This window comes from Panthera onca, chromosome D1, assembly GCF_046562875.1.
Source record: "Panthera onca isolate mPanOnc1 chromosome D1, mPanOnc1 haplotype 2, whole genome shotgun sequence".
In the NCBI taxonomy this organism is placed as follows: domain Eukaryota; kingdom Metazoa; phylum Chordata; class Mammalia; order Carnivora; family Felidae; genus Panthera; species Panthera onca.
This window is the reverse complement of record NC_138348.1, coordinates 13479027-13497796: the sequence shown is the minus strand read 5'-3', so window position 1 is coordinate 13497796 and position 18770 is coordinate 13479027. Positions and strand designations below refer to the sequence as shown.

The 18770-nt window shown below is 41.1% G+C and overlaps 1 protein-coding gene across 1 annotated transcript in view; it reads right to left on the bottom strand.

Annotated features, from left to right (window-relative positions):
- Positions 1–1151: 1151 nt before the first annotated feature.
- Positions 1152–18770, bottom strand: part of LOC132660700 (fatty acid desaturase 2-like protein FADS2B) — a 35880-nt gene continuing 18261 nt past the window's right edge. Inside the window, exons 6-12 of the mRNA XM_078434067.2 lie at positions 17099–17159; positions 14335–14411; positions 14043–14140; positions 6942–7038; positions 4569–4648; positions 3116–3241; positions 1152–1684 (exon numbers count right to left, since the gene is read on the bottom strand). Of these exons, the coding sequence (XP_078290193.2) occupies positions 1633–1684; positions 3116–3241; positions 4569–4648; positions 6942–7038; positions 14043–14140; positions 14335–14411; positions 17099–17159 (591 nt within the window). The 3' untranslated portion in view covers positions 1152–1632. The remainder of the gene's footprint in view (positions 1685–3115; positions 3242–4568; positions 4649–6941; positions 7039–14042; positions 14141–14334; positions 14412–17098; positions 17160–18770) is intronic.

The following is an 18770-nucleotide window of genomic DNA, read 5'->3' as shown; positions in this document are numbered from 1 at the left end:
GAGGAGAAACAGGACTTGAGCACCTCTGGGGGTTGAACCAGATGAGGCAGAGAAAACAACCACTGTCCCCCACACCCACTTGCAGCCCTGATTTCCGGCAGGAGAAATCACTTATAGATCCACCAGTAGGTGGAATATGGGTTATGGCCATATCCATTAGGGCTTATAAAGAATCATAAAACCAATAAAGCCTTTCTTCCTTTCTATCTTCTGCTTAACTTCCCTGTTCAATATTATTACCATTTCAATGCTCCTCCCCCCCCCCCCCCCCCCCGCAACCAGTTCTTGCTTTCCTGGCTTTGACATACATGGTTAAGTCCCCTGGACCTGTGAGTCACTTCACATACTGTCCTTCATTGCCCCATCTTGTACCTCTCTGGCGCCTGCTCCCTCTGCTTCAGCACCAGTGGCTTCTTTCAAGTCATAACACTCACTTCTGCCACAGGATCTGTGCTCCTGAACCTGGGGATTTAATTAAGAACAAAGAAAAAGAGTATTTTGCAGGGTTTGGAGTGAGGGAATGAAATGCTTCCTGGTAGCATTTCAGACAACAGATAAATCCCTAATGCTGACTTGCCTGGAGCTGCAGATGGAAGTTTATACTGTTTGCTTTCCCTCCTCACAGCTAGGGTGAGCTCCAACATGACACCATGAACAGATGAGCAAAAGCACTAAAGCCAGACATCAGTATGGTCTTGAGAGTGTCCACTCATCCTTCTAGCATTGAAACTCTCTTATCTTAAGAAATGCGTAACTCGGTGCTAAGCTTGGAAAATGCCTTGACACAGCCTGGGGTCTACATTACAGAAAACAAATCTCTTTCCTTCGTCAGAGTTACTCAATAGCAAGGCACAGTATTTCCGCTCTTGTGGGTAGGAATTAGGCAAATCAGTCTTATACTCAGGACCAGTTTACGCTTTAGCAGAAGGCCAGTAATGTTAAAATATGGAAGCTTAACTCCTGTGTCAGTGGGCATTGGGCCTGGATGTAGGGAGCTCCTTAAGAGATTTTATAAGTTGGAAGAAAAATACATACACACCATAATTACACATATGCCATTACAATAAGAAAAATCCAAAGTGAAGATTGAAACATTTAAGGAGACTTTAATGTTAATTATGTTTAATTTTTAGAGAAAAAAGAGGCTCACACATTTAAGTAAGGAATAAGCAAAAATTTGTATGGTCAACAGAAATTTCTTAAATACACCATTCTCTTCTAAGGGCAACCGTGCTGTTTTCCCAAGTGTCCATCAGAGGTCTCTCTTTTGTCCCACTTCTTCTTATACCCAGTTTCTCAGTAAGACTTTTGCCTGGTTCCCTTGCATATGCCCCAGTGATGGAGATGATCTGATTAGGTCTATTAGTAGGACTAAGTTCAAGATTCTATAGAAGAAATAAAGAAAATTGGCTCCCATTTCCCTTTTGGTACCCTAACCATCTTGTGTTTCCATTGCTTTGCAATTGCAGAGAAAACCTTCAGGGAGGGGGTTATCATGTGCCCTTGGGATTCACACTCCTGGCACCGCAGGTATGCCCATGGCACCAGCAGGTAAGCAGGAAAGAGCTCTTGCACATTCATTAACCCCCTTCAGAGACACAGCTACATGTGTGTCAAGGTTGATGCTCTGCTTCATGTTTCATAGTAAGCATCCATCCAGAGGGTTGCAGATTTCTTCAAGGCCCTGTGGGAGAGGTAAACAAAATTATCAGTAGATGAGACTTTAATGTAAATGGAGATGCGCCATGGACCATGCACTCCTTTACTTGGCTCAGGGAAATGTTGTCATTTTCAGTTATGGCTGAAAGATGTCTTTTCTGTTGCCCAGTGGAGGGAAACAAATACACTGCATTGCATGTTAGCAGATGATTTCACATTTCCTTTAGGGAGGGGGTTTAGTTTTTCTTTCATTTTATTCTTTTTTGTACCCCAGACTATCAACAGTCCTTTTCCCTAGCATTAAAAAAAAGCTTCTCTGAATCTCTGTAAGATAAAGCATATACCTCTATACCAACCCATCCTGTTACACACTCATCATATTTTACAATGTGAAAGGTGTTTTTCTAGGCTCTGGGAATACAGCAGTGAATAGGAGCAACATAAGTCCCACCTATGTGGAGTTCCTCATCTAGCTTGGGAGACATGTATTAAATAATTTATTACCCACGATGTTATTTGTTCATGATTGTGATAAAGCTCACAAGTGAAGAGAGGCTTGTGCTAGAGCACCTGCAAAAGCAGGTGACAGGTTGAGTCCTGGGGTTGAGGAAAGACCAAGATGAGGAAAAGGCATTTATGAGCCTTGGAGAAGGGATGGAAATCGACAAGGTTTTATGAGGGGAGGCCATGGACTGGAAGAACATTCTAGGCAGAAGATAAGGGGACAAAGGACAGGAGATGGCAAGGGACAGGGAGTTCTGTAGCAACTGAAGAAGGGCCAGATCTCTGGAGGGCAGAAAAGTAAGATGGGCATGGTGAAGAGTATGTAACTGGAGCACCATCTAAGGGTCAGATCAGGCCAGGACTGGCCTAGTTGGCTTCATTCAAGACACTGGCAATTTTTTTCCTAATTCCAAAAGACAGGGAAACTTACTAAAGTCTGATCATAGGCTGTTAATGTTCTCTGTGGAGCTTTGAATGCACCAAGATGAGTACTGACTTTCAGTTCTGGTGGGTTTCTCTGCTCTTGGTCAGTCACCCCTCCCTGATCCATACAGTTATGTCCCTGGACCCTGTAGGCAGTGACTGTAGTTTGCAACTCTGGACCATGATTTGAGAGTCCCTCCCAGCACATAAATTCTAAAGCAGGTCAAGATTCTGTAGGGGATACAGAGTCAAATAACATGCGGCCCTGGTTTTAAGAAGCTTGATACTTAGTAGTAGGGTAGCAAGGCATTTTCACTAAGAAGTGCCCACAAGGCAGTAGGTAAATGGTAAGAATTATTTTTTAACATTGCATTGTTGATGTTCCCTGAAGGGTCTCATGTCCATGCTGGGCATACAGATGTCCCTTAATAAATAGCTTATGGGTAAGTGATTCACAAGCCAGTGAATAGTGTGGAGACAAGCAGTGAGGGGGAAATGAGAGCTATGAGCTGAGAGACTCTGTAATTACCTGGTGATATCTCCAAATGCTTTCAACAGGGGCTTGTTCACGTACTGCAATCCATGCTTGGCACACAGCGACCTCACCAAGGGTGCCACCTTGTGATAATTATGGCGTGGCATTGTGGGAAACAGACTAGGGAAACAGGTACAGGAGATACAAAACTTAGATAAAAGGAGCGACTTGAAGGAGTTTTTATTCCCCTATTATTGGATAAAACTCTATTTGCAATGCAGACCTTGACGTTGTACAATACTTCTGTTCCAGAAAGCTCAAAAACTGTTGCCAGAACACTCCAATCTTATCTCTCAACCCTCTGTAAGCCCTGTGGGTGGCTAATGTTTGGGAAGACCTAAGAGAATTACCTCTATCAAATATATTAATTTGACCAGGTCATATGAAAGTATAAGATTTTCTACCATTCTGAATTATCTAGAGAGCTGGAGGGGTGCCTAGCTGACTCAGTCAGTGGAGCATGGAACTCTTGATTTCAGGGTTGTAAGTTCAAGCCCCACATTGAGTGTAGAGATTACTTAACAATTAATTGCCTAGTGAGCTGGAAATACCCCCCCACCAATTCTGTCTCTGTCTCTCTCTGTGGATACCTCTAACTCCTGTACAATAAATAAGTGAGTATTCAGTAAGTTTTAGTCAAGGTATATGGGGGAAAGTTCTAAGATAGGAATAAGAAGGGAGGAGAGATGGGTTTTATTCAAGGCTTTTAATTACCAGCCAGGTGAACTTTTTAGGTTTTAAACTTTACTTTGATAACATATGAATAATAAGCTTTCTTGCTTTGCCGAGATTTTAAAGGAATACCATGAGAGAAAGGATGAGAAAATCCCATGAATAGGTATAAGAACTTTTTCCTTCTCTATCACAGATACAGCTTAGATGAAGAGGAAAGATGAATAGGAAAGTCTCTTCCTTGAATATTCTGCCGAGATTGACTTTCAAAGTACTATCGTTTTCTCCTTTGGTACATGTGCATCTAACTACCTATTGGTAAAGTATTTCAAATATCATTTGGAAATTGCAACAGAAACTGGATTTCAGTTGATTGTTTTGTAACCTTGGCTCTAAAGATATAGATACAGGTTGATATTAAAAATAAAAATTAATTTCAACATAACTTTGTTACACAAGTATCATGATTTTTCTTGGGTTTTGCCAACAAACCACATGCAAAGACAACAACCACCAATTCCTAAGTCCTTGGGAATCTACGAACTGAGTCATTGTTATTTTTCCAAGATTTCCCTCCATTTACTCAATTATTACGCCTTCTGCTTTTCTTTCTTCACTTTCTTACCTTTGAAGTTAATAGAATTTAGAGAATTCTGATTCATTTTTTCCCTCTGAAATCCCTAGTCTAGGGCTCTGTTCTGGACTGTATGGAGGGTGGGGGACTGTTATAAGTGACAGCCTTTGCCTTTTATCATGGACTGTTTCTATCACTCACTGGTGCTCAATCTGGAAGTTCAGATGCCCAGTGAACCAGTCATTGAAAAAGGACTGTTCAACATTACAGGTGGCCAAGACCTGCAAAGAAAAAGCTTACATTAGATGTAAATAAGCCCATGTGTCAGATTAAACAAATTAAACCTTTATTTATTCTCTTTAAGTCAATTAGTCAACAAGTATCTATTTTCTGTAAGAAACTTTGAAGGATAAGAAAGATACACAGTGGGGCCCCTGGTGGCTCAGCGCATTAAGTGTGCAACTCTTGATTTCAGCTCAGGTCATGATCTCGCGGTTCATGAGTTTAAACCCCTGGTCAAGCTCTGCACTGACAGTGAGAAGCCTGCTTGGTATTCACTCTTTGTCCCTCCCCCCAACCCACACTGTTTCTCTCTCTGTCTCAAAAAATAAATAAACGTTAAAAAAAAAAAAAAAGCACAGTGTCAGGTCTCAAGGAGCTTATGATTTATATAGGCTTTTAATTATAGCTTTATAATTTAAAAAAAGTGATAAGAGGGGCCCCTGGGTGGTTCAGTCGGTTGAGCGTCTAACTTCAGCTCAGGTCATGATCTCGTGTTCGTGAATTCAAGCCCTGCATTGGGCTCTTGATGACAGCTCGGGGCCTGGAGCCTGCTTCAGATTCTTTGCCTCCTCTCTGCCCCTCCCCTGCTCATACTCTGTCTCTCTCTGTCTCTCAAAAAATAAAGCGTTAAAAATTTTTTTTCAAAAAATAAATAAAAAGATGATAAGACATATTGCTAAGAAGTTTATGCAATGCAATAGATATGAAGAAGTATGTGGGATTTGAGGGGCTAAGTCACCATCAGCCCTTGGATACAGAAAGCTAAGGTGTCACGAATGATGACTGGCAAATGGGAAGTGGGATTGTAGGATTTGGGTAGAGACTGTAGAGATTAGAATACCATTTCCATACAGTACATTTGAAGGACTTCTAAGTGAGAAGTAAGGCAGTTAATTGTTCGACCATGGGTTCTGAGAATAGAAATGCATTTCAGTAGAAGTAGTTTCCTTTGAAATCTAATGTATTTTATTTACACATTTAAAACCATTATCCTGAGAAGGAGTTCATAGGCTTCTCTAGGCTTCCAAGATTAAGAATCTTTATGATTGCCATTTTACTCTCTGCCTTTCTAAGGTTGGGGTTGTCGCTATTTTGAATGTCATTTTTGTGGTTGTTCTGTCAGCGTTTCTCAGAGTGTACTTCAGAGCACCCCAGGGTTCTCTAAGAACCTTTCAGGAGATCTGCAAAGTCAAAACTATTCCCAGAATACCTCTAATACAGCATTTGCATTTTTCATTTCCAATTTCTGATGCTTGTGCAGTAGATTTTTTTTTTTTTCCAGAGGACTCTAAACCTAGAATGGCATCATCAGTTTGATGTTTAAAATGTACTGGCTTTATTCTTGTTGTTTTAAAGTTAATTAATAAATAAACTTTTAAAAATTCTCAGTTTTAGTTTCAAATATAGTAAATATCAATGGCTATAACCCACATTAAAAAAAAAAAAAAGCTCATTGAGTCCTCAAAAACTTGTACGAGTATAACTTTGCAGAGTGTAAGGTGGTCCGTGACCAAAAAGTTTTAGAACCAATACTCTGCTTTAATGCAAGGTCCACTAAATTTGGGAATGAGCTTGGAGAAGGAAGTGGTATAATCATGGCCCAACCACTGGAAGGCTTAGGAGTCAAAGGGATTCTATACTGATCATAACTCTGTTAATCATTAACTGCATGCTCAAAGAGCATGCCATGTCTCCTCTCTGGGTCTTTCTACCTATAAAATGACGTGAAGTGACTTCCAGGGACCATCTAGGTGTAAAATTCATTTTGTGATTCTAAGAGCTCAGATTCACTTGAAAGACTGGGTTGGGTGGGAGACAGGTCAGCAAATGTTTTCTATAAAGTGCAAGACAGTAAATATTTTACTTCTCTGTCATAGTTACTCTGTTTTTCTTTTATAGCATGAAAGCAGTCATATATAATATGTAAATGTACAAGCATGGCTGTGTTCCAATAAAATTTGATTTACAAAAGCAGGCAACGAGCTCCATTTGGCCCTTGGACCGTAGTTTACTGACCCTTAGTTTAGAGCAAAGGCTCTGAAATCAGACTGCCCAGGTTTAAAACCTGCTTTCTACCACTTATTAGCTGGGCAATATCATACAAGGTACTCAACTTCTTCATGCCTTACTTTTACCATCTGTAAAGTGGTAGTAATCATAGCACTCGCAAAGCAGTGGGCAGTGCCTGCCTCTTAGCAAGCATTTCATAAGCATAAATTATTATCACCTGAGGTAACTAGACTCTAAATCAGTATAATCGGAAGGACCTTTTCCCAGGAACTCCACCATTACCTGAGTACTGAGCCAGTCCCGGTTCTCCTCTTTGCTTATTCTCATAGGTACATGGCTCATCTGGGTAACATATGCTACCCAGGGACTTTCGAGAAACCTTTCAGAGAATAAAAGGAGAAAGTGATGACTTCTTGGGGTGTTTCAGTTCCCAACACTGGGCTGGCATAACTGCTGGAAGATCTGGCTGAGCAATGGAGGAAATGGAAGGGAATCAAAGGTTCCAATAAAATGGAGGACACTTGTTTTCCTCTTTGGAGGCCCTTTATGTGTAGAGATGACACCCTGGGTTTTGGGCACAAAACCAGCCTTGCAGCCTGATGTATGAGTGCAGTGACCCCAAAGTTTTCTGTAGCATTGGTGCAAGGATCAAAGGATACCTAGGGCATATGCAAAGTGATCGACAGCCTCGGCTTTGCCATCAGGTAGAACTTGGCTCAAGTTCTGGTGTGGCACTGCGACTGGCCCCTACTTGCTCTGTAAGTTTGACAAATGACCTAACTAACTCTCTGAGGTTTCGATCCCTTAGCAGAAAAATGAAGATGATGCTATCTACATTACAGGGAGGTGCAAGGATTACATCAAATAATATAATGCAGGTAAATCCTTTATCAAAGTTGTGATGCCTAGTAGTTGTCAATGGCATTATTATGTAAGAGTTAGGATAATAATGTGAAAGAATGGGAGAGGAATAAATTGGGAAGTTGAAGAGAGCTGTTTAGTCTGAAGCCATTTTAGTTTTGGGGAAATCTCTAGTCATAAAGACTGTCCTTCCATTTTTCTTGGCGAGGTTATGGTGTCCAACTGGATTACAATTCTAAAGAACTTGGGGATCAGATGGAATTCTTCAATTGAGAATTAAGTATGTAGGAAGAAAAGGACAAGATTGGGCAAACTCTTTTTTCAAACGACTCTTCTCATTGGTCCGGAAGATGGCGGCGTAGGAGGACGCGGGGCTCACAGCGCGTCCTGCCGATCATTTAGATTCCACCTACACCTGCCTAAAGAACCCAGAAAACCGCCAGAGGATTAGCAGAAGGGAGTCTCCGGAGTCAAGCGCAGACGAGAGGCCCACGGAAGAGGGTAGGAAGGGCGGCGAGGCGGTGCGCGCTCCACGGACTGGCAGGAGGGAGCCGGGTCGGAGGGGCGGCTCGCCGGCCAAGCAGAGCCCCTGAGTCTGGCTGGCAAAAGCGGAGGGGCCGGACAGACTGTGTTCCGACAGCAAGCGCGACTTAGCGTCTGGGAGGTCAGAAGTTAACAGCTCTGCTCGGAAAGCGGGAAGGCTGGAGGACAAAAGGAGGGAGAGCTGCTGAGCCCCCGGACGGCAGAGCTCAGCTTGGCGGGGAACAAAGGCGCCAGCGCCATCTCCCCCGCCCATCCCCCAGCCAAAATCCCAAAGGGAACCAGTTCCTGCCAGGGAACTTGCTCGCTCCGCGCAAACACCCAACTCTGTGCTTCTGCGGAGCCAAACCTCCGGCAGCGGATCTGACTCCCTCCCGCTGCCACAGGGCTCCTCCTGAAGTGGATCACCTAAGGAGAAGCGAGCTAAGCCTGCCCCTCCACCCCCCGTGCACCTTGCCTACCCACCCCAGCTAATACGCCAGATCCCCAGCAACACAAGCCTGGCAGTGTGCAAGTAGCCCAGACGGGACACGCCACCCCACAGTGAATCCCGCCCCTAGGAGAGGGGAAGAGAAGGCACACACCAGTCTGACTGTGGCCCCAGCAGTGGGCTGGGGGCAGACATCGGGTCGGACTGCGGCCCCGCCCACTAACTCCAGTTATACACCACAGCACAGGGGAAGTGCACTGCAGGTCCTCACCACGCCAGGGACTCTCCAAAATGACCAAACGGAAGAATTCCCCTCAGAAGAATCTCCAGGAAATAACAACAGCTAATGAACTGATCAAAAAGGATTTAAATAATATAACAGAAAGTGAATTTAGAATAATAGTCATAAAATTAATCGCTGGGCTTGAAAACAGTATACAGGACAGCAGAGAATCTCTTGCCACAAAGATCGAGGGACTAAGGAACAGTCACGAGGAGTTGAAAAACGCTTTAAACGAATTGCAAAACAAAATGGAATCCACGATGGCTCGGCTTGAAGAGGCAGAGGAGAGAATAGGTGAACTAGAAGATAAAGTTATGGAGAAAGAGGAAGCTGAAAGAAAGAGAGATAAAAAAATCCAGGAGTATGAGGGGAAAATTAGAGAACTAAGTGATACACTAAAAAAAAATAATATACGCATAATTGGTATCCCAGAGGAGGAAGAGAGAGGGAAGGGTGCTGAAGGGGTACTTGAACAAATTATAGCTGAGAACTTCCCTGAACTGGGGAAGGAAAAAGGCATTGAAATCCAAGAGGCACAGAGAACTCCCTTCAGACGTAACTTGAATCGATCTTCTGCACGACATATCATAGTGAAACTGGCAAAATACAAGGATAAAGAGAAAATTCTGAAAGCAGCAAGGGATAAACGTGCCCTCACATATAAAGGGAGACCTATAAGACTCGTGACTGATCTCTCCTTTGAAACTTGGCAGGCCAGAAAGGCTTGGCACGATATCTACAGTGTGCTAAACAGAAAAAATATGCAGCCGAGAATCCTTTATCCAGCAAGTCTGTCATTTAGAATAGAAGGAGAGATAAAGGTCTTCCCAAACAAACAAAAACTGAAGGAATTTGTCACCACGAAACCAGCCCTACAAGAGATCCTAAGGGGGATCCTGTGAGACAAAGTACCAGAGACATCACTACAAGCATAAAACATACAGACATCACAATGACTCTAAACCCATATCTTTCTATAATAACACTGAATGTAAATGGATTAAATGCGCCAACTAAAAGACATAGGGTATCAGAATGGATAAAAAAACAAGACCCATCTATTTGCTGTCTACAAGAGACTCATTTTAGATCTGAGGACACCTTTAGATTGAGAGTGAGGGGATGGAGAACTATTTATCATGCTCCTGGAAGCCAAAAGAAAGCTGGAGTAGCCATACTTATATCAGACAAACTAGACTTTAAATTAAAGGCTGTAACAAGAGATGAAGAAGGGCATTATATAATAATCACAGGGTCTATCCACCAGGAAGAGCTAACTATTATAAATGTCTATGCGCCAAATACCCGAGCCCCCAGATATATAAAACAATTACTCATAAACATAAGCAACCTCATTGATAAGAATGTGGTCATTGCAGGGGACTTTAACACCCCACTTACAGAAATGGATAGATCATCTAGACACACAGTCAATAAAGAAACAAGGGCCCTGAATGATACATTGGATCAGATGGACTTGACAGATATATTTAGAACTCTGCATCCCAAAGCAACAGAATATACTTTCTTCTCGAGTGCACATGGAACATTCTCCAAGATAGATCATATACTGGGTCACAAAACAGCCCTTCATAAGTTTACAAGAATTGAAATTATACCATGCATACTTTCAGACCACAATGCTATGAAGCTTGAAATCAACCACAGGAAAAAGTCTGGAAAACCTCCAAAAGCATGGAGGTTAAAGAACACCCTACTAACGAATGAGTGGGTCAACCAGGCAATTAGAGAAGAAATTAAAACATATATGGAAACAAACGAAAATGAAAATACAACAATCCAAACGCTCTGGGATGCAGCGAAGGCAGTCCTGAGAGGAAAATACATTGCAATCCAGGCCTATCTCAAGAAACAAGAAAAATCCCAAATACAAAATCTAACAGCACACCTAAAGGAAATAGAAGCAGAACAGCAAAGGCAGCCTAAACCCAGCAGAAGAAGAGAAATAATAAAGATCAGAGCAGAAATAAACAATATAGAATCTAAAAAAACTGTCGAGCAGATCAACGAAACCAAGAGTTGGTTTTTTGAAAAAATAAACAAAATTGACAAACCTCTAGCCAGGCTTCTCAAAAAGAAAAGGGAGATGACCCAAATAGATAAAATCATGAATGAAAATGCAATGATTACAACCAATCCCTCAGAGATACAAACAATTATCAGGGAATACTATGAAAAATTATATGCCAGCAAATTGGACAACCTGGAAGAAATGGACAAATTTCTAAACACCCACACTCTTCCAAAACTCAATCAGGAGGAAATAGAAAGCTTGAACAGACCCATAACCAGCGAAGAAATTGAATCGGTTATCAAAAATCTCCCAACAAATAAGAGTCCAGGACCAGATGGCTTCCCAGGGGAGTTCTACCAGACATTTAAAGCAGAGATAATACCTATCCTTCTCAAGCTATTCCAAGAAATAGAAAGGGAAGGAAAACTTCCAGACTCATTCTATGAAGCCAGTATTACTTTGATTCCTAAACCAGACAGAGACCCAGTAAAAAAAGAGAACTACAGGCCAATATCCCTGATGAATATGGATGCAAAAATTCTTAATAAGATACTAGCTAATCGAATTCAACAGCATATAAAAAGAATTATTCACCATGATCAAGTGGGATTCATTCCTGGGATGCAGGGCTGGTTCAACATTCGCAAATCGATCAACGTGATACATCACATTAACAAAAAAAAAGAGAAGAACCATATGATCCTGTCAATCGATGCAGAAAAGGCCTTTGACAAAATCCAGCACCCTTTCTTAATAAAAACCCTTGAGAAAGTCGGGATAGAAGGAACATACTTAAAGATCATAAAGGCCATTTATGAAAAGCCCACAGCTAACATCATCCTCAACGGGGAAAAACTGAGAGCTTTTTCCCTGAGATCAGGAACACGACAGGGATGCCCACTGTCACCGCTCTTGTTTAACATAGTGCTGGAAGTTCTAGCATCAGCAATCAGACAACAAAAGGAAATCAAAGGCATCAAAATTGGCAAAGATGAAGTCAAGCTTTCGCTTTTTGCAGATGACATGATATTATACATGGAAAATCCGATAGACTCCACCAAAAGTCTGCTAGAACTGATACATGAATTCAGCAAAGTTGCAGGATACAAAATCAATGTGCAGAAATCAGTTGCATTCTTATACACTAACAATGAAGCAACAGAAAGACAAATGAAGAAACTGATCCCATTCACAATAGCACCAAGAAGCATAAAATACCTAGGAATAAATCTAACCAAAGATGTAAAAGATCTGTATGCTGAAAACTATAGAAAGCTTATGCAGGTAATTGAAGAAGATATAAAGAAATGGAAAGACATTCCCTGCTCATGGATTGGAAGAATAAATATTGTCAAAATGTCAATACTACCCAAAGCTATCTACACATTCAATGCAATCCCAATCAAAATTGCACCAGCATTCTTCTCGAAACTAGAACAAGCAATCCTAAAATTCATATGGAACCACAAAAGGCCCCGAATAGCCAAAGTAATTTTGAAGAAGAAGACCAAAGCAGGAGGCATCACAATCCCAGACTTTAGCCTCTACTACAAAGCTGTCATCATCAAGACAGCATGGTATTGGCATAAAAACAGACACATAGACCAATGGAATAGAATAGAAACCCCAGAACTAGACCCACAAACGTATGGCCAACTCATCTTTGACAAAGCAGGAAAGAACATCCAATGGAAAAAAGACAGTCTCTTTAACAAATGGTGCTGGGAGAACTGGACAGCAACATGCAGAAGGTTGAAACTAGACCACTTTCTCACACCATTCACAAAAATAAACTCAAAATGGATAAAGGACCTGAATGTGAGACAGGAAACCATCAAAACCTTAGAGGAGAAAGCAGGAAAAGACCTCTCTGACCTCAGCCGTAGCAATCTCTTACTCGGCACATCCCCAAAGGCAAGGGAATTAAAAGCAAAAGTGAATTACTGGGACCTTATGAAGATAAAAAGCTTCTGCACAGCAAAGGAAACAACCAACAAAACGAAAAGGCAACCAACGGAATGGGAAAAGATATTTGCAAATGACACATCGGACAAAGGGCTAGTATCCAAAATCTATAAAGAGCTCATCAAACTCCACACCCGAAAAACAAATAACCCAGTGAAGAAATGGGCAGAAAACATGAATAGACACTTCTCTAAAGAAGACATCCGGATGGCCAACAGGCACATGAAAAGATGTTCAACGTCGCTCCTTATCAGGGAAATACAAATCAAAACCACACTCAGATACCACCTCACGCCAGTCAGAGTGGCCAAAATGAAGAAATCAGGAGACTATAGATGCTGGAGAGGATGTGGAGAAACAGGAACCCTCTTGCACTGTTGGTGGGAATGCAAATTGGTGCAGCCGCTCTGGAAAGCAGTGTGGAGGTTCCTCAGAAAATTAAAAATAGACCTACCCTATGACCCAGCAATAGCACTGCTAGGAATTTATCCAAGGGATACAGGAGTACTGATGCATAGGGGCACCTGTACCCCAATGTTTATAGCAGCACTCTCAACAATAGCCAAATTATGGAAAGAGCCTAAATGTCCATCAACTGATGAATGGATAAAGAAATGGTGGTTTATATACACAATGGAATACTACGTGGCAATGAGAAAAAATGAAATATGGCCTTTTGTAGCAACATGGATGGAACTGGAGAGTGTGATGCTAAGTGAAATAAGCCATACAGAGAAAGACAGATACCATATGGTTTCACTCTTATGTGGATCCTGAGAAACGTAACAGAAACCCATGGGGGAGGGGAAGGAAAAAAAAAAAAAAGAGGTTAGAGTGGGAGAGAGCCAAAGCATAAGAGACTGTTAAAAACTGAGAACAAACTGAGGGTTGATGGGGGGTGGGAGGGAGGGCAGGGTGGGTGATGGGTATTGAGGAGGGCACCTTTTGGGATGAGCACTGGGTGTTGTATGGAAACCAATTTGACAGTAAATTTCATATATTAAAAAAAAAAAAAAATAAAAAAAAAAATAAAAAAAAATAAAAAAGCAGAGTGTATACCATAAAAAAAAAAAAAAAAAACAAAAAAAAAAAAAAAACGACTCTTCTTATTCAACTATTTCAACTTAAAAAAAAGTTTTTATGGAAATGTCTCAGCTACGGAGCTTGGGCATGGTGTTCCAATCTTCTGCTAATCACAAATATCTCAGATAAGGAATGTAGGAGAATCATATAGGTTATGGGAATAAAAGAATATTCTTGCTTTCTTACTTGACCAAAAATATGAGCAATATGGTTCCGAAGATTCCATAAAAAGGGCCAAACATGATAAAATAGTGGATATAAAAGCTGCTGACCCAGGCAAACTCCTGCAGAGAAAAGTAATTGACAGTTAAATGCCCTGGACACAATTTCATTTCCCCTTCCCCAGGTTAGGGCCCCTTCTCATACTGGCTAAATCTTATGCCTTATTGCTCAAGGAAGCTGCATCTAGAAGGAGCCAGGCATTTTCCACCCCTTTTTCTACCTGATCTAGCTTCAGAGGATGAGTCAAGTTACTCACCCCCCAATACTTTTGGAGGTACATCATTTCCATGGACATCAGGTTGGCATACACAGGCATTAGGAGAAAGAGCCCAACTGAAAAAGAACACAAAGAAAAGATGGTGACTAAAAGATGACGTAAGTAAGCAGAAATCTATCTCCTTAACATGCTACTCCTGGAATGTTGCCCCTGAGAAGGGATGCAAAGTGGAGATCCACAACCACTTTCTGGACTCCATGGAGTTCTTTGAGTCTCTGAGGCTGAACCAGGTTTTGGGTCAAGCTCTCTCAAAGAGACTAAGAAAGAGGAAGCTTTGAAGATTTGAATCATTCTTGATGGAGCAACCCAGAAGAGCTTCTGCTGCAAAATTTCAAGCTTTCTCAAGGTCCATGGAATCCATCATCATCACAATTTTAGGAATGGGCCCTGTCACAATATGTCAAGGTGGCAGAAACACAGAACCTGTACTCACTTTCTGACCGGATGGTTATTTACCTGCTTCTCCAGGACCAGAGGGGCTGTCTAGAGCACAAAGCAGTGTGTTGGAGTCCTGACTTTAGTCGAGCCCTCTTTCTCCACTAGGTCTCAATACTGGGTTTCTGACTCTCAAACTCTACAAACTCTTAGCATGAATGATTTGGTCCAACCTCCACACTGAGATACTTCAACAAACATGAGCATAGTTTTTAACAGTTCAAGGCCATGCCTCTGGGATGACCCCAGCCCCCTTACAGTTCTGCCTGAGAAAGTTCAACATTGTCAACTGAATTTACTGTTTGTTCTAGCCAAAGCTGACTGCAGGCCTCAGGCTTAGACTATTTCTGTTAGAAAACTTACAATTGTAAAATACTTTCTCTGACTCTTCGTGATTGATCTTCTACAACCCATAAATGCCTTTATCAAAGACCTGAGAGTCATTCCTTTGAATGTAGTAAAATCAGGATAGGACCCTATCTCCCAGCGTCTGTACGGGGGGCAATAACCTGACATTTTTGTCTATGTCCCAGTAGGACAGTATTTTTTTGGTTGAGAACCACTGATCTAAAGGAAATGTTTGGGGCCTGCCCTAATTTTGTCTCATTTCTCAAATGCGTAAGCATGTTTAGGACGAGCATAGCTTGGGGTTCCACAAAAACTTTCTTTGTGAGTTGGTATGGGTTTGATTTTGGTTAAGAGCAAAGTATTTTTGCTTATGATATTTTATCATAGTCAGAATTATTTAGCTTCCCTATTTTCTTTCAAGCCAGAACACATATTCAGGTTTATATATATTTCTTTCAAGCCTGAACATGCATATATATTATATATATATTTGTACATACATATGATTTTCACTTAAACTGGGTGAAAATATCATAAAAGATTTCCAGTGACTTGTGGTTTTGTTGTTGTTGATTTTTAGAGAGCACCTGAGTAGAGGAGGGGCAGAGAAAGAAGGAGAGAGACTCTTAAGCAGTCGCACACTCAGCACAGAGCTCAACTTGGGGCTCAATCTCATGACCCTGGGATTACGACCTAAGCCCAAATCAAGAGTTGGGTACTTAATCAACTGAGCCAACCAGGTGCTCCATGTGACTTGTGTTTATGAAGTGGACATTTAAACATTTGCAGGATTACTGAACCTCAAAGATTGGTTAGAAATGCCCTGTACTTTCCACTGAGAAACTGAACACATGTCTTAACAGTTATTATTGCTCCTCTTGAAAGCTTTTTAATTTTAGGTTTATTTATTTATAATCTCTGTACCCAACATGGGGCTCGAACTCACCACCCCGAGATCAAGAGACACATGGTCTGCCAACTGAGCCAGCCAGGAACCCTGAAAGCTTTTTGATACACATGATACCAGTTTAGAAATTAAAAACCCTTTATGTTACAAAATATACTTTGAATGATGGAAGGTTTCCTTTGTGTTTTAAAATATCTTTACAGTTGATTGTTCAAATACTGGCTTTCTGTAAAAAAACTTATCATGATAATTTAGACTGTTTGTATTAGGATATCAATACATTTTGTTGTTTGGGTAGTTTTAATTACTACCTTACACACACACACACACACACACACACACACACACACACACATTCTGCAGCTGTATGTAGACCATGGGAGCAACCCGCTTCCTCTCACACAGTAGCTCTCAGGTGCCTTTTATTCCTGAGCTTCTATATTCTCTGGCTTCATAATGTCAGTGCTTTGGCATTCTTTTCCTATTTTTCCTCCCTATCAAAATACCATTATTCTTTTCTTCTTGACAGGTGTTTAGTTTTCCTATGATAGTCTCAGATGCAAGGCTTAGATTGGCATCCTGACTTCATCCCTCTTGAACTATCTCATTAGATGCACATTAGAAGTACCTATTTGCAGGATGCCTGGGTGGTGCAGTCAGTGAAGCTTCCGACTTGGGCTCAAGTCATGATCTCATGGTTTGTGAGTTCAGGCCCTGCATCAGGCTCTGTGCTGACAGCTCAGTCTCAAGCCTGCTTCAGATTCTGTGTCTCCATCTCTCTCTCTGCCCCACTCTACTCACACTCTGTCTTACTCTTTCTCTATCAAAAATAAATAAATATTAAAAAAAATTTTTAAATACCTATTTGCTTTTTTTGCTTTCCTTTTCAGACTTTTGCCCCCAGGAAGTCTGAAATAAGACATGCTACTTTTCCAAGTCACAATAAAACATGGCCTGGTCTCTCTGTGAAAGCATTGCTGTTGTGCCGTCTGGCTTGACAACAGCTTGCTTCAAGGACACGGTATGATAAGGAAAGTGGCTCCAAGGACTCACCCATGTAGAAACACAGGTGCTGCTTTTCATAGTTGATGTAACTGATTTTCTTCTTGCCATTCTGAAAGGAGAGAGCATAAAACTAAAATAAGAGACAATGCTTGTGGTCGTTAATACTCAAGAACATTGCTGTGTGTGTGTGTGTGTGTGTGTGTGTGTGTGTGTGTGTGTGTTTAAAATCTCTATGGAAAGAGCCATATGGTCAGAATTTGTGGGCTGTCACAGTTGAGGCACTAGAAGAACAAGAACTGGAATAAGAGAAAATATTGCAGCATCTTTTTTCTTTAATTAAATGTGGGTAATTCTTGCATTTGACTACGGGGATTGTGATTTTTTAAAAATTCCTATGGTAGCCATTTTGAAATTTTTTTGTCCTTCTATGGAGTGGAGTGGTGATCAAAAGGGAATATTTCTGATAGGTTTTCCTAGCTTCTCTTCACTATGGTGTTTAGAAGTCTGCCTGAAGCTCAGTCTCCATCTCCATTCATTCATTCAACAGATATTTGTCAAATAGTCATGTGTAGAAGATATAGGCATGGCCCCTCTTATCTGTCCCATCTTCTCTCCTTTGTGTTCTCACTGTGGATCTCACACTGTGATGGACTATTTATAAGGTGCAATGATATTACTAAATCTTAATGCTGGTAATTCGATTCACTTTCTAGAGGAGTCTCCTTAGTTAGTTAATTTATTGTATGCTTAGTGCACAAGGACAGCAAACACCCTGAGGGGAGGCATAGAGGTAATGGTTAAACTTCCAGTACCTAGTAAACATACAATTAATGTTCAGTTGAAAGAATGAATGAATGAATCGAAATTTACATCTGCTCTATAGTTTTATGGTATGTTCACTTGGTCACAATACTATGGGAAGTGTTTGATTTCTGCTGTCTCCCATTCTGCTGATACCTTCCCTCCTACATATAGATATCTTTTTGTATTTGGATGGCAGGGTTGACCTTTTCTTCTCTTACTATGATAGGTAAAAATAAATAGCATAATGATGATCTAATAAGAACCATTTCCAGTTACTCTCAAACCTGCAGACATTTAAGTAGTGGGAAACATGGGGAAAAGAGCAGGTGGAAATTCCTGGGAGCTGGCACACCTAAACAGAGGACTGATTTTGAGTATCACTCCAAAGGAGGACTCTAAGTCTTTCAGAACATGAGCACAGAACCTGGAAAGTAGAATGTTTGAAGAAAATGGTAGAAATATGACAGTAAAATGAGAATGAAGAAAAAGTTCAGGGCTCATCAGAACCATTTTTTATGTAAAACAACTGAATTTTAGAGTTTAAATAATTTCAAGCAATGTCTCGGACAGTAGTAGCTCTGCAACTGTATTAAATGGAGCCCTAGGGTCTAGGGAGATGTTGACGAGCAACTGTAAAACTTGGAGAGGTGACCTCCACCATTTGTGAAGAGGCAGCATGTATACTGAACATAGCCTTAAGGAGGTACTTCTGGGGAGGGGCAGCCTGCTTCATAAAATTCAGTAAGACAAACCCTTCTTACTCTGTGGGGATGATTAGAGAAATCAAAGTATCACACTTTTGTTGATGAGCGTAGGAGTCCACAAACATCAGGCAAGTCCAATTTGTTTGTGGAGCCATTGTCAAAAGCAACTGATTTGTGATGGCAGCCAGAGATTTTTTTAAGATTATTTATTT